The sequence below is a fragment of the Oncorhynchus clarkii genome, chromosome 1 (assembly GCF_045791955.1).
Source record: "Oncorhynchus clarkii lewisi isolate Uvic-CL-2024 chromosome 1, UVic_Ocla_1.0, whole genome shotgun sequence".
Taxonomy (NCBI): Eukaryota; Metazoa; Chordata; class Actinopteri; order Salmoniformes; family Salmonidae; genus Oncorhynchus; species Oncorhynchus clarkii.
The window spans coordinates 13,513,930-13,537,356 of NC_092147.1; the positions used below are offsets into that span (position 1 = coordinate 13,513,930).

Sequence of the window (23,427 nt, forward strand, 5' to 3'; positions counted from 1 at the left end):
TCATTACATAAACCTTGTTTAAGGGTCTGCTCGACCAAGGCTTTGATGGTCCCCTGTGGCCTGATGTAAGTATGTTCATGGTCAAGTAAATAATCTCCTATTTACTCTGAGGAGTACCTATTCAACAGTTTGACAACAGCCGTTGGACCTTTTTGTTTGATACCAGCACTAGAACACCTGATTCACCTCGTCAACCAATCATCAAGCCTTTGCTTAGCGGAAACACACGTGCTAGTGCAGGAATAGAACAATCGTGCAATAACTGCAACAGTTTTCCAGAGAGATGGATTAGACCAGACGATAGCATAGCAACACAGATCCACAACCAGCCTGTGTGGAACTTTCCAGCAGGGCTTTAAGTGATCCACTGGTGTGCCGCAGAGGTGAGCCCACCTCAGATCAATGGGCTTGAAGGTCATCGGTTTTGTCTTTCTCTTCTGACAGGGTCCAGCAGTAGCTTGTTGACTGGGCCTTGGCCAACACAAACAGCTGGGCTCGATCCGTCAACCCGTATAGAAAACTCCAAGTCAGACTAGCTTCGAATTAGCCTTAGTAATTATGCCAGTAAAATGAATGACAGTGAGAGGACATGCGGCATCGCATATTGACCCCCCCCTCGCTCTGATTCTTCTTCGCTTGTTTGACTGAGGCAGGCTTCCTTCAGATGTTTGTGACTAAATGACCATTTGGATTCCCTCTGCTTATGTATGGAGCCTATTTGTCAGGAATCATGGGCTTTACGACACCACGCCACATATGAGAGCCATTTTCTTACACACAGAAAGAGAGAGAAGGACAAATGGAGTGAGAGAGAGATGGCTAGACAGTGGGGCAGAGCAAGATCCGATCCATTGCACTATTAACTAGGGACTGTGCCTGGATTGTAGCTTAGATGACTGTTCTTTCCAAACACACAACCCAGCCCTCCTCGGGGCAGCATTTGACTCGTATTTATTTAATTCAGTGTAATGGTGTTTGAGTTGAGTATAATTTCCAGCCTTTATCTCGTGTATAACACCTTTTTCAAACACTATTAGTATCAGCATCTCCAGTTACTGGTGCTGACCTCAGTATACCCGGCTGTGTACTACCCAATTCCCCGGTGCATCTTGCCCGAGGTGTGAGCGGCATTCAAGGTTTGCACCGGAGTGACTTAGTTACCACCAGCTCTGGTTGCAGAGTGAGCTTGTTAGGGAATGAGGCGATGGGTGTGGGAGTGTTAGCTTGACTTGGCAAAATCATCACTTTATTTTGGGGTGCTAAATGGGTTACCTGCCTGTGTTGCTCGCGGGGAAGAGTAATGCCTTGTCTGCCAACAGGCCCCCAAGCTGCATAGAATAACTCTCTCCTTATTGTTTCTCTTTCTGTTTTTCTTTCACTGTTTTTACACACACACACACACACACACTACACTCTGACCTTATCCTGCTTCAGTTGTTTTGTTGAATCCCTGCATATGTATTATATTATGTATCATAACATGCTGTGGTTCATGAGGATTCTGACCTGGTGGGACAATGTTTCCATGACATGTTATGATGAGGGAGTGGAAGGGTGTGTGTGTGTGTGTGTGTGTGGAGAGAAAGAGAGATTCATGAATGGTTTCTTTATGATAAGATTGTATTGGCGAGGATGGTCTTTAAGACCCTGGTAAATCTAGATCACCCCATGCCCACATAATGTTCCTACTGTCACCATCCAGTACAGTAGTACAGCATGCTTAATGATGGTAGTGGGTCTGGAGTAGGGTTGTGGCGGTCACCACATTTCCTCAGCCTGTGATTATCAAGCTGTCGGTCTCACAGTAATTGACTGTTAATTAACAAAAACCTGTCTTCCACACAAGCCACTGATGCAGACCTTTTGGAACACCTACATTTTAAAACATCTAATGTAATATATACCATGTAATATAGCCTACACCATCACAATAAATCCATGTAATATAGCCTATACCTTCACAATGAATCCATGTAATATAGCCTACACCATCACAATGAAATCAATGTAATATAGCCTACACCATCACAATGAATCCATGTAATATAGCCTACACCATCATAATGAATCCATGTAATATAGCCTACACCGTCACAATGAATCCATGTAATATAGCCTACACCGTCACAATGAATCCATGTAATATAGCCTACACCGTCACAATGAATCCATGTAATATAGCCTACACCGTCACAATGAATCCATGTAATATAGCCTACACCGTCACAATGAAGCCATGTAATATAGCCTACACCGTCACAATGAATCCATGTAATATAGCCTACACCGTCACAATGAATCCATGTAATATAGCCTACACCGTCACAATGAATCCATGTAATATAGCCTACACCGTCACAATGAATCCATGTAATATAGCCTACACCTTCACAATGATTCCATGTAATATAGCCTACACCTTCACAATGAATCCATGTAATATGATCTCTGAGAATTAACAATCACACAATTTTATTTTACCTTTTATTTAACTAGGCAAGTCAGTTAAGAACAAATTCTTATTTTCAATGACGGCCTGGGTTAACTGCCTGTTCAGGGGCAGAATGACAGATTTGTACCTTGTCAGCTCGGGGATTTGAACTTGCAACCTTTTGGTTACTAGTCCAACTCTCTAACCACTAGGCTACCCTGCCTACACCTTCACAATAAATCCATTTAATATAGCCTACACCTTCACAATAAATCCATGTAATATAGCCTACAGCTTCACAGTAAATCCATATAATATAGCCTACACCTTCACAATAAATACATTATTTATTTTAGATAGGTCTAAAGAAGCATGATATGAAAAAAATGTAGCCTATTTCAGAAGAATAGAATAGCATACTCTGAGTTGTCCTGATCTGACTATGCCAAATGGCTTTGGGATACACTAGTTCATTTAGCGGACAAGATTTGCTTAGAATTCCATGGCATTATTTTATAGTATGAAGAATACAATTGAACTAAGCTGAATAAAATAGAAAGGATATTTTCTCCAAACGATTTGAGGGAGTGCGTACATACGGCTATTCTGTGTTGAGAACTAGGTATTCCTTTATGCTTAATTTAGAGAGATTAATGTGACTTAAGTTCTACAAACGTTGGGCTATATGTTTTGATTTTTAATACGTTGTAAGGCTGCATGATTCAACTCTAATGATGATTTGGGAAAAAGTATCTTGAAAGGCATGAGCTCTGCTTTTGTTTTTTTTTGCGCAGGCTGTACACAATACATCAATCTCTCATTCACAATTTGACAAGCACTTGATAATGCCTAGAATTTCACAGCAGCATCCCCTTTGTGTGGCCGTAATGCACCTAAAAAAAATCCATGCCTTTTGCAACCTTCTCCCTGAGTGCTGTGCCCGTGATTCGTCTTTCTCACAGGCTACAAGTGAAGACAGACGCATCGGGGAACCCAACTGCGTACATCCTTATCCAATTCCAAGTTGTATATTGAAGATATTGGAAGAACGGTCCACAATTACTTTTCGTCAGCCAACAACATGTGTAGGCCTAACAAACAGCAAAAGCACTAGCCTACGTCATTCTACTATCCCCCATAGTACAAAAGTTAACCTATTCTGTGTGAGAAATACATATTCCAAACATAGTCTGGGACACTTGAGGGATGCAATGTGGCTGACACAACAGATCTGAACATTTAGTTTAAAATGTTGATAGCCTAATAGTTTATTTCTTAACATTATAAGCTATAAGCGCAAATATTTAATTAGTGGATAACACCATTATCAAAAGTTAGTTTGGCCACTTTAGTTGTGATACGAACCTTATCAAAACATATAGGCCTAAGGGCTAGGCTACATGAGGTGTGATACTAACCTTATTAAAACATATAGGCCTATGGGTTAGGCTACATGAGGTGTGATACTAACCTTATTAAAACATATAGGCCTATGGGACTATGATTCGAAAAAGGCGCAAAAAAAGGCATTGTTTCTTATGCTGGGCATCATTCACAAGTGATAATATACAGTTGAAGTCGGAGGTTTACATACACCTTAGCCAAATACATTTAAACTCAGTTTTTCACAATTCCTGACATTTAATCCTAGTAAAAATTCCCTGTCTTAGGTCAGTTAGTAGCACCACTTTATTTTAAGAATGTGAAATGTCAGAATAATAGTATTGAGAATTATTTATTTCAGCTTTTATTTATTTGATCACATTCCCAGTGGGTCAGAAGTTTACATACACTCAATTAGTATTTGGTTGCATTAAGTAAAAGGCTAATATTGTCACCCATCAGACTATTCTTGATTTAATCTTGTCTTTACATATAATAAATAAAATGTGTGAGATTTGTTTTGATTTAGAATGGACCATTATTGTGTACCTGGCAGCGGGAAAACATGTAATCTATGCACTTAAATTAAAATTGGAGGACACTTTTTGCGTGGTTCATTTCATGCCAGCCAGGTAGGCTATTGTCCTGTTGTAAATATAAGCAATGTGCTTAATATTAGGAAAGGTGAGAAATAAATATAGTAGGCCTAGCCTACTATAGTACGCTGATGGAATCCTCCTCTTTTTAGTAGAGCCCATCACTTTTTCTCACGCTATTGCATAGCCTATAGAAATGTGTGTTTTTCATTAGATTACATTTGTATTGATATCAGAGTGATTAGAGGGTTCTGAAATTGACACCCTTGCTAAAGATGAGCAATAATGACTGTATAAAATAAAACATTCAAATACTGAGCTGTGTTGTATGCTCAAATAAATGGGGAAATGATTTTATTGCTCAGAGATTTTGTTGAACAACAATTCTTCTCAATAAGGTAGTGGTCGAAATTATTGACACCTTTTTAAAGATTCTTATAAATATAGTAGTCATAAGTTTTAATGCGTTGTCCCATATTACTTCTACAGTAATGTGGATGCTACCATTATTGCACATAATCCTGAATGAATCGCGAATAATGATGAGTGAGAAGGTGAGTGTCAAATATCATACCCCCCAAGACATGCTAACCTCCCCTGTTATAAGTAATGTCTTGGGTTATTACCTTTTAACCCACTGTAATTTTCTTTCACACAAATCCTTGCTCATACATTCTGCCTTCTCTCCCTTTTCATCTCTGTTCCTTTGAGTGCAGAGTGACAACAAGCCAGTGGCACGGAGCAGAGACGCCAAGGACATTGTATCAGAGAACTGGCTCATCTGAAGAAGTAGAGAGGAGACCTAGCCTTATTTACTGGCTTTAGGTGACTAATGGCGCCTTAAATTAGTAGTGACGTGCCGTTCATTTAATCAAACTGTTTACAACTGGCCCTGTCAACGAGATTCCTCCAGACCCAGAATGATGTTGCCATGGTACTGCGCTTTTGATTAATTATTAGACTGGTTAGAGTGTTGTGGAAAGGGGGACTGTTCAGAGAGTATGTGTGTACATGTTCATGCTGGTATCTATGGTATTGTTATACTTTTATCTTCATATTCTCAAGAAATGCCAAGACACATTGCACTAAGAAACATCCATGGCTTTTGCTCTAGTAATGGATGAATATAAAACGGTTAGTTCCAACCCACCCGTAATGCGTTGTGTGTCGTACCACCTCGTTTCCAATCTCGTTAAGCATTACAGGTTGTCATGTGCCAAGCTGGCAGCAGCAGCCACAGTCAAACCCTTCAACGGTCTGTTGTTTGCTGCCTTAAATGAATCCGTTGCTCCCTAAGCTGTTCTTAGGCTATTGGCTACTAGCTACGCACATCCAATTAGTATTAGCTGGACAGAATCATAACAAAACAAGGCCTATGTCATAGTAGTGTGTTCTAACCCAGTCCTCTATGAGACGGACACTGCTGTTGCACATATCTGTTATTTCAGTATGATATTTGAGCAACACTTTACTTAAAACCTGACGGTACTGTATAATGCTTTATAAACATGTATGAGCTGTTATATAATGTTTTAGAATACAGCTTTATACAGCTGTATAAAGCCCCCCCACCTTTTCCTTCAGTACAGCTTCAATTCATCAGGGTATGGACTCTACAAGATGTCGAAAGCGTTCCACAGGGATGCTGGCCCATGTTGACTCCAATGCTTCCCAAAGTTGTCAAGTTGGCTGTATGTCCTTTGGGTGGGGGACCATTCTTAATACACACTGGAAATTGTTGAGCTTGAAAAAGCCAGCAGCGTTGCAGTTCTTGACACAAACTGGTGCGCCTGGCACCTACTACCATACCCCGTTCAAAGGCATTTACCCTCTGAATGGCATATATAGTGGGGCAAAAAAGTATTGTCAGCCACCAATTGTGCATGTTCTCCCACTTAAAAAGATGAGAGAGGCCTGTAATTTTCATCATAGGTACACTTCAACCATGACAGACAAAATGAGAGAACAAAATCCAGTGTATACACGATCCATGTCTCAATTAAATCCTTCTTTAATCTGTCTCCTCCCCTTCATCTACACTGATTGAAGTGGATTTAACAAGTGACATCAATAAGGGATCATAGCTTTCACCTGTATTCACCTGGTCAGTCTGTCACGGAAAGAGCAGGTGTTCTTAATGTTTTGTACACTCAGTGTATATCTATTTATCTCTCTCTGTCTCTCATTTCTCCCCCCCTTTATTCGGCTGTAGACCTGTAGTCAAGGTCAACTTCCACCTAATGTGAGCTGAATGGCATGTTAGCCTGTGTGTTGATGCTCATGCCAGACTCCATTGCGCACAATTAACCCCATTATACACAATTGAGTGTCATCTACTTTGGTGCATTTTGTTTTTACTCGTGCGCCTCTCAAACTCGCAAAGGCTGGCAGTTCCTCTTCTGTGATACACGTGAACTAGAAAGAGACCAAATGAGAACGACAGTGTATTTTCACTTTCTATCGCGCACGCTGTCACTCTCACTCATTCTCTCTCTCTCACACACACACACACACACACACACACACACACACACACACACACACGGGGCCTGTTTTATCTGCAGCTCACAGTTGTTAGTGTGAGAATGCCAGGCTGCCAGTCATCCTGGAGGAAGTGCTGTGCTGCAGATTAGAAAGCCCAGGCAGCAGCTGAGTGGAATGGGACATCACCAGGCGCTCACACAGAATATGCTCTGAAAACCAGAAAATATCATTTTCTTTCTCCTTCTGTCTTGTCTGTCTCTCGCTCTCTCTCTCTCTCTGTCTCTCTCTAGTCTACTGACTTAAACATGTTGGGTGGCGTTGTTTCTCTGAATATGTTTCCTTGGGCATACAATAGCTATTTGAATAATGCAAGCATGTTTAGTGAAGTTGTATGGGGTATTGATAAAATGTCCAATTATACATTTCTCTCTGACTATAGGTTGTGTTGCTTGTAGGTATTGAAACACTGGAATAGCTATTTAGAGTCTGTTGGAAATGATCTTGTTCGTACGTGCCTTTATGTACACAGTATAGTGGTGTGTTCACACAGAATCACATTTCATATTTATAGTTGAATTTGTATATAGAGTAAAACAGTCACATATGTCTTATGTGTTTTGTGTTGCAGGACTCTGCTCAGGACGGAGTGATCACCAGAGACATCCACCGCACCTTCCCCGCTCACGACTACTTTAAAGACACGGACGGAGACGGACAAGACTCCCTCTACAAGATCTGTAAGGTACGGATGGATGACACACTGGTGATCAACGTTTATGAAAGCATGTACACTCCCTACCTATTTGTTTGGACAGTGAAGCTAAAACTTTTCATTTGGCTCTATACTCCAGCAGTTTGGATTTGAGATGAAATGTTTTTAATTTGTATGTATGAAAAACCCCTCAAATTAAAATTGACATTCTGTACTGTCGCTTCATATGAAACGTTTGATCTCAACCCCAAAAGTATAGATCAAAGTTAAATAGTTTTAGCTTCAGTGTCCAAAGTAATGCGTAGAGTGTAGCTGTCAGAATTAATTGGTGTTTCTGTATCACTAAAACTATTGTTAGATGACTTGCGGGAGCAGCTAAAAGCTTACCTTGTATGATGACCCGATACGTACTGAAGACATAGATGTACAGAAAAGTACTCTGAACAGAAACGTACAAGCTAACACAAACCACACAATACTCCACACACACACCAAGTTGCCATAGTAACATGTTAGGATGCACACCGATACAATAGCTAACTTTGTATCTTGCTCAAAACCAACACATAAGCTTTTAGTTTTAAAACATGTAACTCAAATAGAATATAGATAAGGTATGAATCCAGAACGATGCTACATTTTCTTTCATCTGGTAATTCAGAGAACACAGAAGGATGCTGTGGTGAAAGACGCACGCACGCACGCACGCACGCACGCACGCACCCACCACACCACACCACACCACACCACACCACACCACACCACACCACACCACACCACACCACACCACACCACACCACACCACACCACACCACACCACACACACACACACACACACACACACAAACTGTCTTAACTTACCAACTATGTCAGTTTAGCACCAGGCTTTCATTTGTATGCAAATACATGTAGATTGCCTGTTGATAGGGTTGGTTAGTTCCTGAAGAGACATGCACTTTTATCTCCTATTCTATTCCTACAATGCTTTTTGTCATGCATTGTCCTTGTGAAGGAATTGTGTCAGGACCAGCATAAAAAAAACATCCAGAGAAACATCCCCCTGTACCTAATAATAATTTGAATTTAAATCTAAATCTAAAAGGCAAAAACTGATCCCAGATCAGATCTCCTACTCTGAGACTCTGTGAATACGGGCCCAGAAGAGGAGGAAACTGTAATGTAATATAAATCATATTTACTTTTATCAGGGGCTTTTGTCCAAAGTCATGCGTGCATCCATTTGATGTGTATGGGTGGTGCCAGGATTCAAACCCACTACCCTGACATTACAACAGCTATGCTCTACCAACTGATCTACAAAGGACCACGATATTAGGTCAAATTCTCCACCATTCTCAACCACGGTATTGGTTGTGCTCCAAATGATAATCATTACACACAACAGCCAGCCACAGTTAATCTGTCCCGGCTGACAAATAGGAATGTCATCTATCCCAGACCCCCATCCAGCTAGCACTGTACATCTGTCTAACCGTGGCAGAGCGGGCTGAATGGCAACACTCCATCAAACGTCTCTTACTCTCAAGACAGCCAGGCGGAGTATAGCTCCTCAATTACACTTCCCTCTGTATTCCAGGTGGAAACACATAGAAAAACATATTTCATTTCTGTTTTAAAAGCAATGGACTGTGGAGACTCATTGACATAATATACTGTTTATAATATGTATGTAATGTTATAGTCAACTGTGGATTTTATTTTAATCCACTTTAAGGTTAACATTTAATACCAATAATTATGTCATAAACAATCAAGCTCATCTTTGCACCCAGAACCAAGTCCCTAGAAACTACCTGATGCCAGCTAATGAAAACCCTGTATACGCTGATGGTGTGAATTAATAAGATAATTCATCACGTAGCCAGTCATGTCATTAATTGTCATCAATTATGTCCTGCTTATGACATTGTTCAGTAGGTCCTCGGGACAGAAGGTTCCAGTGACGTTTGAAGTAGAAGGGCACAAGGCTCTGGTCAAAAGTAGCACAGTATTATCAAAGATTTTGTAACTAAACCAAGATGAACTACAGCTTGTCGTTTCCAATGGGAACAAATTAGTCATCGTGGGCTTCCTCTCACTACCATATTTGGTAGTAAGTGACAATGCCAACCGGGTGCTTCACATTTATACATCCAGTGAAATATCTGTCTTGTTGTTTTATCTGTGGTATTATGCAGAGTAGGGTGTCATTTGAGACGTGAAGTGTACAATGCATTCTGAAAGTTTTTCAGACCCCTTGACTTTTTCCACATTTTGTTACATTACATCCTTATTCTAAAATGGACTAAATAAATATAAATCTGTATCAATCTACATAGAATACCCCATAATGACGAAGCGAAAACAGGTTTTTAGAAATGTTGGCAAAAAAATTTTATAAAATAAAAAACAGTATTTTCTTATTTACATAAGTATTCAGACCCTTTTGTTATGAGACTTGATTGGAATACACCTGTGATAAATTCATTTGATTTGGAAAGGCACACAACTATCCACATATATGGTCCCATAGTTGGGGGGGGAAAAAAACAAGTCATGAGGTTGAAGGAATTGTCTGTAGCGCCCCCGAGACAGGATTGTGTCGAGGCACAGATCTGGGGAAGGGTACCAAAAAATGTCTGCTGCATTGAAGGTCCTCAAGACTACAGTGGCCTCCATCATTCTTAAATGGAAGAAGTTTGGAACCACCAAAACTCTTCCTAGAGATGGCCACCCGGCCAAGCTGGTCAATCGGGGGAGAAGGGCCTTGGTCAGCGAGGTGACCAAGAACCTGATGTTCACTCTGACAGAGCTCCAGAGTTCCTCTGTGGTTGTCCTTCTGGAAGGTTCTCCCATCTCTGCAGCACTCCACCAATCAGACCTTTATGGGAGAGTGGCCAGACGGAAGCCACTCCTGAGTAAAAGGTACATGACAGCCCTCTTGGAGTCAAAAGGCACCTAAAGAACTCTGACCATGAGAAACAAGATTCTCTGGTCTGATTAAACCAAGATTGAACTCTTTGGCCAGAATGCCAAGTGTCACGTCTGGAGGGAACCTGGCACTATCTCTACGGTGATGCATGGTGGTGGCAGCATCATGCTGTGGGGATGGTTTTCAGCAGCAGCAATTCGGAGTCTAGTCAGGATCGAGGGAAAGATGAACAGAAAACCTGCTCCAGAGTGCTCAGGAGCTCAGACTGGGGCAAACCAAGACCGCTCAGGTGTGGCTTCGAGACACGTCTCTGAATGTCCTTGAGTGTCCCAGCCAGAGCCCGGGCTTGAACCCGATCAAACATATCTGGAGAGACCTGAAAATAGCTGTGCAGCGACGCTCCCCATCCAACCTGACAGACCTTGAGAGGATCTGCAGAGAAGAATGCGAGAAACTCCTCAGATACAGGTGTGCTAAGTGCCATACCCAAGAACACTCAAGGCTGTAGTCGCTGCCAAAGATGCTTCAATAAAGTACTGTGTTAAAGGTCTAAATACTTATGTAAATGTGATATTTAAGTTTTTTATTTGTAATATATTTGCAAACATTTCTGGTTTTCCTTTGTCATTATGGGGTATTGTGGGTAGATTGATATATTTATTTTTAATATATTTTTGAATCAGGCTGAAAGTTTTAAAAAAACATGTCAGGTCAAGCGGTCTGAATACTTTCCGAATGCATCTTTTCATCTTTCCCTGCAATGGGGTGATTCCCCTAACTGTAGATTTCGAGGAGGCTGTTTTGCCAACTGCTTTGAAGAAGACCGAACCAGGGAGCTATCTCTCTCTCTCCCCCTCTCCACCCTCCCTCTGTGTTGTTAAATCTGCCCTTTGAAAACAGTGCTTTACAAAGCTTTCCATCTTGATTGGCCCAGCAAGATTAAAGTCACGCCGATAAAGATGGTCCCGAAAGGCTTTCAGCAAGAAACAAAGGAAATATGCTTTCTATGCTGTATGAGCCGTGCAAATGGTCCTCTCCCAACTTAACATGTACTATCGATGTGAGCGAGCTGATAGTACTATATACTGTAAAGAATTTCCCTGCACCTCTTAGACCGGCTGGAAACTGTGTACGTGACAAAAACAATTAGATTTTGTTAGACAATTAAGAGGCTTTCAAAACAGACCTTTGAAAATAGAACTAAAACTCTAGAACTGCAACTTTTAAACCACAAATAACAACTGAACAGCCTAGTATCTACTGTGAGAAAGACTCATCCTCCGCAACATTTATACACCTTTTGAACTGTAGTATGTGTCTTGAACTGTTTGGTGTGTCACATTTTAAAACACAAAAAAATCGTCTTACTCAGTATGTTACATGCATGACACACACACACACACAGTCTCTTATTCATGGTATGAGGTGGCTGACATTATTCGCTCTCTGCTTTGTGTTCCAGGCCTATTCAGTCTATGACAAGGAGATTGGTTACTGTCAGGGACAGTCCTTCCTGGCTGCAGTGCTGCTACTGCACGTAAGTGGGGCTCAAACCTCAATACAATGTCTACACAACGTCTATGGAACCCACAGAGTGCAGTTGAGAATGAAGTCTGCACTGTTGTGATTATCAATTTAATTCAATAATAAAAATGCATTGGCTCTGGAAAACGATTGCAGAGCGCAGAGTTTGGATAAGTGCAAAGTGCACGTATTAAGATTCAGTTAGTTGTACTGGGACTGATTGTGAGAACAATGGAGAGAAGGAAAGTTAAGGTTTAACAAAGGGAGAAGAGTGCAGCAGGAACAGGGTGAACAACAGGACAGTATGTCAGAGGAGATGGATGGAGGGAGGGGGAAGGATGGATGGATGGAGGAAGGGGGATGGATGGATGGAGGGGGAAGGATAGATGAACGGATGGAGGGGGAAGGATGGATGGAGAGGGATGGATGGATGGCGGGAGGGGGATGGATGGAGGGGGAAGGATGGATGGAGGGGGAATGATGGCTGGAGGGAGGTGGATGGATGGATGGATAGAGGGGGATGGATGGATGGATGGATGGCGAAGGATCGATGGATGGCGGGAGGGGGATGGATGGCGAGAGAGGGCTGGATGGATGGAGGGAGGGGGAAGGATGGATGGAGGGGGATGGATGGATGGAGGGATGGAGGGGGATGGATGGATGGAGGGAGGGGGATGGATGGAGGGGGAAGGATGGATAGATGGAGGGAGGGGGATGGATGGATGGAGGGGGGTGAATGGATGGATGGAGGGGGAAGGATAGATGAACGGATGGAGGGGGAAGGATGGATGGAGAGGGATGGATGGATGGCGAGAGAGGGCTGGATGGATGGAGGGAGGGGGAAGGATGGATGGATGGAGGGATGGAGGGGGATGGATGGATGGATGGAGGGGGAAGGATAGATGAACGGATGGAGGGGGAAGGATGGATGGAGGGGGATGGATGGATGGATGGCGGGAGGGGGATGGATGGATGGATGGATGGCGGTGGATGGATGGATAGAGGGGGATGGATGGATGGATGGCCGGAGGGGGAAGGATCGATGGATGGAGGGATGGGGATGGATGGCGAGAGAGGGCTGGATGGATGGAGGGAGGGGAAGGATGGATGGATGGAAGGGGATGGATGAATGGAGGGAGGGAGGGGGATGGATGGATGGATGGATGGAAGGGGATGGATGGAGTGAAGAAGGAGGAAGGAAGGGGGAAGGAAGGAAGGGTGGAGGGAGAAGTGGAGAGAGGATGGAGGGAGAAGTGGAGAGGGTGGAGGGAGAGGGAGGATGGAGGGAGAAGTGGAGAGAGGGAGGATGGAGCGAGAAGTGGAGAGAGGGAGGATGGAGGGAGAAGTGTATAGATGGAGGGTGAAGTGGAGAGAGGGTGGAGAGAGAGGGAGGATGGAGGGAGAAGTGGAGAGAGGGAGGATGGAGGGAGGGGGATGGATGGATTGATGGATGGAGGGGGAAGGAGGAAGGGGGAAGGAAGGAAGGGTGAAGTGGAGAGAGGATGGAGGGAGAAGTGGAGAGAGGGTGGAGGGAGAAGTAGAGCGAGGGAGAAGTGGAGAGAGAGGGAGGATGGAGGGAGAAGTGGAGAGAGGGAGGATGGAGGGAGAAGTGGAGAGAGGGAGGATGGAGGGAGAAGTGTAGAGATGGAGGGTGAAGTGGAGAGAGGGTGGAGGGTGAAGTGGAGAGAGGGTGGAGGGTGAAGTGGAGAGAGGGTGGAGGGTGAATTGGAGAGGGTGGAGGGAGAAGTGGAGAGAGGGTGGAGGGAGAAGTGGAGAGAGAGGGAGGATGGAGGGAGAAGTGGAGAGGGATAGATGGAGGGGGGTGGATGGATGGCGGAGGAAGGGGAAGGAAGGAAGGGTGGAGGGAGAAGTGGAGAGAGGGTGGAGGGAGAAGTGGAGAGAGGGTGGAGGGAGAAGTGGAGAGAAGGAGGATGGAGGGAGAAGTGGAGAGAGGGAGGATGGATGGAGAAGTGGAGAGAGGGAGGATGGAGGGAGAAGTGGAGAGGGATGGATGGAGGGGGAAGGATGGATGGATGGCGGAGGAAGGGGAAGGAAGGAAGGGTGGAGGGAGAAGTGGAGAGAGAAGTGGAGGGAGAAGTGGAGGATGGAGGGAGAAGTGGAGAGAGGGAGGACGGAGGGCGAGGTGGAGAGAGGGAGGATGGAGGGAGGGAGAAGTTGAGAGAGGGTGGAGGGAGAAGTGGAGAGAGAGGGAGGGAGGGATGAAGGGAGGGGGATGGATGGATGGATGGAGGGGGAAGGATGGATGGATGGCGGAGGAAGGGGAAGGAAGGAAGGGTGGAGGGAGAAGTGGAGAGAGGGATGGAGGGAGAAGTGGAGAGAGGGTGGAGGGAGAAGTGGAGAGAGGATGGAGGGAGAAGTGGAGGGAGAAGTGGAGAGACGGAGGATGGAGGGAGAGGTGGAGAGAGGGAGAGGTGGAGAGAGGGAGGATGGAGGGAGAAGTGGAGAGAGAGAGGGAGGGAGGGAGGGGGAAGGAGGGATGGATGGCGGAGGAAGGGAAGGGAATGAAGGGTGGAGGGAGAAGTGGAGAGAGGGATGGAGGGAGAAGTGGAGAGAGGATGGAGGGAGAAGTGGAGAGAGGGTGGAGGGAGGGAGGATGGAGGGAGAAGTGGAGAGAGGGAGGATGGAGGGAGGATGGAGGGAGAAGTGGAGAGAGGGAGGATGGAGGGAGAAGTGGAGAGAGGGAGGGTGAAGTGGAGGGAGAAGTGGAGAGAGGGAGGATGGAGGGTGGGAGGATGGAGGGAGAAGTGGAGAGAGAAGTGGAGAGAGGGAGGGAGAAGTGTAGAGATGAAGGGTGAAGTGGAGGGTGAAGTGGAGGGAGAAGTGGAGAGAGGGTGGAGGGAGAAGTGGAGAGAGGGTGGAGGGAGAAGTGGAGAGAGAGGGAGGATAGAGGGAGAAGTGGAGAGGGATGGATGGAGGGGGAAGGATGGATGGATGGCGGAGGAAGGGGAAGGAAGGAAGGGTGGAGGGAGAAGTGGAGAGAGGGTGTAGGGAGAAGTGGAGAGAGGGTGTAGGGAGAAGTGGAGGGAGAAGTGGAGAGAGGGTGGAGGGAGAAGTGAAGCGAGGGAGAAGTGGAGGATGGAGGGAGAAGTGGAGAGAGGGAGGATGGAGGGAGGGAGAGGTGGAGAGAGGGAGGATGGAGGGAGGGAGAAGTGGAGAGATGGAGGGTGAATTGGAGAGAGGGTGGAGGGAGAAGTGGAGAGAGAGGGAGGATGGAGGGAGAAGTGGAGAGAGAGGGAGGATGGAGGGAGAAGTGGAGAGAGAGGGAGGGAGGGATGAAGGGAGGGGGATGGATGGATGGATGGAGGGGGAAGGATGGATGGCGGAGGAAGGGGAAGGAAGGAAGGGTGGAGGGAGAAGTGGACAGAGGGATGGAGGGAGAAGTGGAGAGAGGGTGGAGAGGATGGAGGGAGAAGTGGAGAGAGGGAGGATGGAGGGAGAAGTGGAGAGAGGGAGGATGGAGGGAGAAGTGGAGAGAGGGAGGATGGAGAGAGAAGTGGAGAGAGGGAGGATGGAGGGAGAAGTGGAGAGGGATGGATGGAGGGGGAAGGATGGATGGATGGCGGAGGAAGGGGAAGGGTGGAGGGAGAAGTGGAGAGAGGGTGGAGGGAGAAGTGAAGCGAGGGAGAAGTGGAGGATGGAGGGAGAAGTGGAGAGAGGGAGGATGGAGGGAGAGGTGGAGAGAGGGAGGATGGAGGGAGGGAGAAGTGGAGAGATGGAGGGTGAAGTGGAGAGAGGGTGGAGGGAGAAGTGGAGAGGGAGGATGGAGGGAGAAGTGGAGAGAGAGGGAGGATGGAGGGAGAAGTGGAGAGAGAGGGAGGATGGAGGGAGAAGTGGAGAGAGAGGGAGGATGGAGGGAGAAGTGGAGAGAGAGGGAGGGAGGGATGGATGGAGGGGGAAGGATGGATGGATGGCGGAGGAAGGAAGGGTGGAGGGAGAAGTGGAGAGAGGGATGGAGGGAGAAGTGGAGAGAGGGAGGATGGAGGGAGAAGTGGAGAGAGGGAGGATGGAGGGAGAAGTGGAGAGAGGATGGAGGGAGAAGTGGAGAGAGGGAGGATGGAGGGAGAAGTGGAGAGAGGGAGGATGGAGGGAGAAGTGGAGAGAGGGAGGGTGAAGTGGAGAGAGGGTGGAGGGAGAAGTGGAGAGAGGGAGGATGGAGGGTGGGAGGATGGAGGGAGAAGTGGAGAGAGGGAGAAGTGGAGAGATTGAGGATGGAGGGTGAAGTGGAGCAATGATGGCGGGAAGGAGGGAGGGACAAGAGATGGATGGCGGGAGGGACAAGAGATGGATGGCGGGAGGGACAAGAGATGGATGGCGGAAGGGACAAGAGATGGATGGCGGAAGGGACAAGAGATGGATGGCGGGGAGGGACAAGAGATGGATGGCGGGGAGGGACAAGAGATGGATGGCGGGAGGGACAAGAGATTGATGGCGAAGTGGAGGGGGAGAAGTGGAGAGGGGATGGGGGGGAGAGAGGTAATTGGAAATGAAGGAAGCCGAGATGAAAAGGTGAGCAAGGTGTAAAAGAGAGAGAACGAGATATGAAGGGGGGGGTGAGGTCCTTCGGAATGCAGGAGGCTGGGGAGGTGTCCAGAATATTAATGGCCCATTCAGCCCAGGACACACGGTCTACCTGATTAAATACCCACCACTCTGTCTCTGCTTTTGGGTGGGTGTCTCTCTCTCGCACACGGACACACACACACCGTCTCACTCACAACACAAACACTGTGTATTAAAGGGGGAGCATACTCACACCTTTTCTCTTTCACACTGACACTCCCACCTTCTGGTTTTCTTTTACACTCACCAGATTGTCACCTTGTTTCTCCCTCCCTCACACACATCCTTCTTTCTCTTTTAGTCCCTCTCTCACTTTTCCCGATGCTCCAACCGTCTCCTAACTCTTCCTCAGAGGGTCTGAAAAATCTCTCAATCCACAGAAAACAACACTTCCAAGTAACAAGAGACTCCACCAATCATTTATACTACTCCTGTTTACGGCAGTGCATTATTTATTAAGAAAAGCCTATTAAGAGCTGAAATGTCAACAATTATATAAATCTTAACTGTATATATATCTTTATATATACTGAGTTGACCAAACATTAGGAACATCTTCCTTTTGAGTTGCACCCCCATTTTTTACCGCAGAACAGCCTCAATTCGTCGGGCCTTTCTTGCCAGGCGCGCCAGTTTCTGTCAAGAACTGCAACGTTGCTGGGGTTTTCACCCTCAACAGTTTCCCGTGTGCATCAAGAATGGTCCACCACCTAAAGGACATTCAGCCAACTTGACACAACTGTGCATTGGAGTCAACATGGGCCAGCATCCCTGTGGAACGCTTTCAACACCTTGTAGAGTCCATGCCCCGATGAATTGAGGCTGTTCTGTCGGAAAACTCAATATAAGCAAGGTGTTCCTAATGTTTTGAGACAGTAAAAATTCAACCCCTTTGCTATGGCAAGCCTAAATAACTTGCTTAACACGTCAGATAATAAGTTGCATGGACTCACTCTGTATGCTATAATGGTGTTTAATAATACTACCCCTTCTCTGTACCTCACACATGCAATTATCTGTAAGGTCCCTCAGTCGAGTACTGAATTTCAAGCACAGATTCAACCACATTAAACATTATTAAAGTGACTGGTGTTCCAAAAGGTCAAAGGATAAAATGAAACAACTTCCGCTTGACCTCCCCGTATCTCAGAGCTCTCCTTCTCTCGTTCCTCTGTTGGTACACTCTAGCTAACCCCCCACTGGTTCTGTTTGGTCCTGTGGCTGTAGATGCCTGAGGAGCAGGCCTTCTGTGTGCTGGGGAGGATAATGTATGAGTACGGCCTGAGGGAACTCTACAAGAACAACTTTGAGGATCTGCACTGCAAGTTCTACCAGCTGGAACGACTGCTCCAGGTTAGTCCGCCCGCTTCACTGAAGCCCCCTGGAAAAACTTCAAACCTAACAAAATGTCACATAATGATTGTCATCGTGTGTGTGTCTTGCATGGGTGTATGTGCGCATATCATCAGCGTGTGTATCTGCAGACACTTAACCGTGCCCTATGCACCTTAAAGATGGAATCCGCAGTAAGGGGAAACGGCGCCACTGTCCTCCCCACAGACATTATTGTTTTTGTTTTGTTGACGAGGTCGGGAGAGCTGGGAGTGCATCGCGCAATTGGACGTAGCAGTTTGACCATTAAGGATTCCATCTTTAAGAGCACGGACTGACTCTATTTTTGTAAGGGCCAGCCTTAGGTTCGTTATTAGGCAAAATCCACTCCAACTTGTTGTTTAATTTTATACAGAAATCAATTTTAGCCTCCCCTAAGTAGGCCTTTTTTCAACGCTGGGTAAGTATTGACAGGCTAGCTCCCCAAGGCTAAGGAATATTAGCATTAATCGCTAAGGGTTGGCATACAGGTGGAAGTAAGTCAGTTTCTTTTTCTCTTTTCTCTCCAGCGCTCTCCTTCTCTCACTCCCTCTCTGACGGCGCTTTCTGAGCTGTGATGATGATCGCTTGCTTGACTGAATGACTGATTTACTGTCTGAGTTGACTGATTTACACTAGTCTGTCAATCAATATATTGGCATATACAGTGCCATAGGAAAGGATTCAGACCCCTCGACTTTTTCCACATTTTGTAACGTTACAGCCTTGGATTAATGGATTCAAAAATAAATAAATCTCAGCAATCTACACCCAATACCCCATAATGACAAAGTAAAAAACGTTTTTTTGAAAGTTTAAATGTATTAAAAATTAAAAACTGATACCGAGTGGCGCAGCGGTCAAAGACACAGCATCTCAGTGCAAGAGGCGTCACTATGGTCCCTGGTTCGAATCCAGGCTCTATCACATCCGGCCATGATTGGGAGTCCCATTGGGTGGCGCCCATTCGGCCCAGCGTCGTCCGGGGTAGGCCGTCATTATAAATAAGAATTTGTTCTTAACTGACTTGCCTAGTTAAATAAAAACAAAATATTCAGACCCTTTGCTATGAGACTCGACATTGAGCTCATGTGCATCCTTTTTCCAGTGATCATCCTTGAGATGTTTCTACAACTTGGAGTCTACCTGTGGTAAATTCAATTGATTGGACATTATTTGATTTGTCTGTATAAGGTCCCACAGTTGACAGTGCATGTCAGAGCAAAAACCAAGCCACGAGGTTCAAGGAATTGTCCGCAGAGCTCCGAGACAGGATTGTGTCGAGGCACAGATCTGGGGAAGGGTTCCAACATTTTTTTGCAGTTTTGAGGGTCCCCAAGAACACAGTGGCCTCCATTCTTAAATGGAAGAATTTTAGAACCACCAAGACTCTTCCTAGAGCTGGCCGCCCGGCCAAACTGAGCAATCGGGGGAGAAGGGACTTGGTCCGGGAGGTGACCAAGAACCTGATGGTCACTCTGACAGAGCGCCAGAGTTCCTCTGTGGAGGTGGGATAACTTTCCAGAATCAAATTTTATTTGTCACATGCGCCGAATACAACAGGTGTCGTAGACCTTACAGTGAAATGTTGCGGGGCTGTATACATGTGGTACCAGTACAGAGTCAATGTCAATGTGCGGGGGCATCGGTGTCGAGGTAATTCAGGTAATAATCACATGTAGGTAGAGTTATTAAAGTGACTATGCATAGATAATAACAGAGAGTAGCAGCAGCTTTCTGGGGGTGGGGGGTGCAATGCAAATAGTCTGGGTAGAACATGCAGCACTCCACCAATCAAGCCTTTATGGAAGGTTGGCCAGGCAAAAGCCACTCCTCAGTAAAAGGCACATGACAGCCCACTTGGAGTTTGCCAAAAGGCACCTGAAGGACTCTCAGACCATGAGAAACAATATTTTCTGGTCTGATATAACCAAGATTTAACTTTTTGGCCTGAATGCCAAGTGTCACGTCTGGAATAAACCTGGCACCATCCGTATGGTGAAGCATGGTGGTGGCAGCATCATGCTGTGGGGATTTTTTTCTGCAGCAGGGGCTGGGAGACTAGTCAGGATTGAGGATATTATGTAAGATTGCACCGGAGCAGAAGGCAGACGTTTTAAGTGCCCCCAATCGATTGTGTTTTTTGGTTTGTTTATCTGCGTCGTTTGTAACTTTTTTTTTAACTCTTTTTATACATAATGTTGCCGCTACCGTCTCTTATGACCGAAAATAACGTTAAGACATCAGGACCGCGATTTATCACCACAGACTAGCAGAATCCTTTTTCTTCTTTCACGACTCTGACGAGCCCGAGGCAGAGGATATATTGGGAACAGGCCCCGAGCCCCGTGATCTGCGTGGAGGTGGAGAAAGAGAGGTCTGCCTGCTGAGAAGTCGGAGGTGATCGAATAAACCCCCACTTCCCTCAATTCTGCTAGCAAACATGCAATCTTTGGACAATAAAATGGACAAGTTATTGGGAAGATAAACTACCAACGGGACATAAAAAAACTATAATCTTATGCTTCACGGAGTTGTGGCAGAACGACAACAATATCAACATACAGCTGGCTGGTTAAACGCTTTACTGTCAGGATAGAACAGCGGCGTCTGTTAAGACAAGGGGAGGCGGACTATGTATTTTTGTAAACAACAGCTGGTACGCGATATCTAAGGAAGTATCAAGCTATTGCTCGCCTTTAATGCAGGGAAACTTAAATCATTTTTACCAAATTTCTATCCTCATGTTAAATGTGCAACCAGAGGGAAAAGAACTCTGGACCACCTATACTCCACACACAGAGATGCATACAAAGATCTCCCTCCATTTAGCAAATCTGACCATAATTCCATCCTCGTGATAACTGCTTAGAAGCAAAAATTAAAGCAGGAGGCAACAGTGACTAGATCAGTAAAACAGTGGTCAGATGAATCAGATGCTAAGCTACAGGACTGTTTTGCTAGCACAGACTGGAATATGTTACGGGATTCCTCCAACGGCATTGAGGAGTAGACCACATCTGTCATTGGCTTCAGCTCAGCTCAGCGTTCAACACCATAGTTCCCTCAAAGCTCATCAATAAGCTAAGGACCCTGGGACTAAATACCTCCCTCTGCAACTGGATCCTGCAATTCCTGACGGGCCGCCCCCAGGTGGTAAGGGTAGGTAATAAAACATCTGTCACGCTGATCCTCAACACAGGGGCCCCTCAGGGGTGTGTGCTCAGCCCCCTCCTGTACTGCCTGTTCAGTCATGACTGCATGGCCAGGCACGATTCCGACACCATCATTACATTTTCCGATGACAACAGTGGTAGGCCTGATCACCAACAACAACGAGACAGCCTATAGGGAGCAGGTCAGAGACCTGGCCGTGTGGTGCAAGGACAACAACCTCTCCCTCAATGTGATCAACATGGTCCATGCACACCATGACCGTTGTGAAGAGGGCACGTCAAAACCTATTCCCCCTCAAGAGACTGATAAGATTTGGCATGGGTCCTCAGATCCTCAAAAGGTTCTACAGCTGCACCATCAAGAGCATGTGACTGGTTGCATCACTCCCTGGTATGGCAACTGCTCAGCCTCCGATCGCAATAGCACTACAGAGGGTATTGCGAACGGCCCAGTACTTCACTTGGGCCAAGCTTCCTGCCATCCAGGACCCCTATACCAGGTGATGTCAGAGGAAGGACATAACAATTGTCAGACTCCAGCCACCCCAGTCATAGACTGTTCTCTCTGCTACCGCACGGCAAGCGATACCGGACCGCCAAATCTTTGTACTGCTGCTCTTTAATTACTTGTTACTTTTATCTGTTATCTGTATTTTTTTGAAACTGCACTGTTGGTTAGGGACTCGTAAGTAAGCATTTCACTAAGGTCTACACCTGTTGTACTCGGCGCATGTGACTAATACGATTTGGTTTGAAAAGATGAACAGAGCAAAGTAAAGAGAGATCTTTGATGAAAGCCTGCTCCAGAGCGCTCAAGACCTCAGACTGGGGAAAGAGTTCACCTTCCAACAGGACAACAACCCTAAGCACTCAACCAGGACAACTCAGGTGTGGCTTCGTGTCCCAGCCAGAGCCCAGGCTTGAACCCAATCAAACATCACTGGAGAGACCTGAAAATAGCTGTGCAGCGACGCTCCTCATCCAACCTGACAGGTTGAGGATCTGCAGAGAGCAATGGGAGACACTCCCCAGATACAGGTGTGCTAAGTGCCATACCCAAGAAGACTCAAGGCTGTAATCACTGCTAAAGATGCTTCAACAAAGTACTGAGTAAAAGGTCTAAATACTTATGTAAATGTGATATTTAAGTTCTTTTTTTTTTTTATAAATTAGCAAACATTTCTAAAAACCTGTTTTTGTTTTGTCATTATGGGGTATTGTGTGTAGATTGATCAGGAGGAAAAAACAATTTAATGCATTTTAGAGTAAGGCTGTAACGTAACAAAATGTGGAAAAAGTCAAGAGGTCTGAATACTTTCTGAATGCAGTGCTTATACTGTGAAATGAACTCTCCTTTCTTCCTACTGAGTGGTTTCATCTCCTCTTATTTCCTTTCTCCAGGAACAACTCCCAGAACTCTGGTCCCACTTCCAGGACCTCAATCTGGAAGCTCACATGTACGCCTCTCAGTGGTTCCTCACACTCTTCACAGCCAAGTTTCCCCTCTGCATGGTCTTCCACATCACTGACCTGCTGTTGTGTGAGGTAAGACGTTAACGAAGCCCCAACACTATTGTTAAGACTCATTTTAACACTACTCCTAATACCAACACTGGTCCTAACCTTAGTCCTATTCCTTACCCCAACACTGGTCCTAACCTTAGTCCTATTCCTTACCCCAACACTGGTCCTAACCTTAGTCCTATTCCTTACCACAACACTGGTCCTAACCTTAGTCCTATTCCTTACCCCAACACTGGTCCTAACCTTAGTCCTATTCCTTACCCCAACACTGGTCCTAACCTTAGTCCTATTCCTTACCACAACACTGGTCCTAACCTTAGTCCTATTCCTTACCCCAACACTGGTCCTAACCTTAGTCCTATTCCTTACCCCAACACTGGTCCTAACCTTAGTCCTATTCCACAGTACATTACCACACTAAACTTAAAGGGATAATTTGGGAGTCAGGTGAACTCGTGGACACCATTTGTATGTCTCTGCGTGCAGTTTGAAGGAAGTTGTTAACTAGCGTTAGCACAGTGACTGGAAGTCTATGACACTGATTCTCAACTGGTGTGGGAGGTTTTAAATGGCTTGCGGGTATAAAAAAAAAGTTTAACACTTTGGGCCTTGGTCACTATTAAGGGAATAGGGTGCCATTTGTGACTCAGCACTGTGGCCGTTCTCGCTTCTTCTCTCTGTGTGATTCTCTCCCTCCCTCCGTCTCTCGCCCC

The 23,427-nt window shown here is 45.6% G+C and overlaps 1 protein-coding gene across 2 annotated transcripts in view; it reads left to right on the forward strand.

Annotated features, from left to right (window-relative positions):
• Positions 1 to 23,427, forward strand: part of LOC139424462 (rab GTPase-activating protein 1-like) — a 153,976-nt gene that overhangs the window by 76,282 nt on the left and 54,267 nt on the right. For both annotated transcript variants that reach the window (XM_071176371.1, XM_071176456.1), the window contains 4 exons: positions 7,523 to 7,636; positions 12,001 to 12,075; positions 17,871 to 17,996; positions 22,592 to 22,735. In XM_071176371.1, coding sequence (XP_071032472.1) covers positions 7,523 to 7,636; positions 12,001 to 12,075; positions 17,871 to 17,996; positions 22,592 to 22,735 — 459 coding nt within the window. The remainder of the gene's footprint in view (positions 1 to 7,522; positions 7,637 to 12,000; positions 12,076 to 17,870; positions 17,997 to 22,591; positions 22,736 to 23,427) is intronic.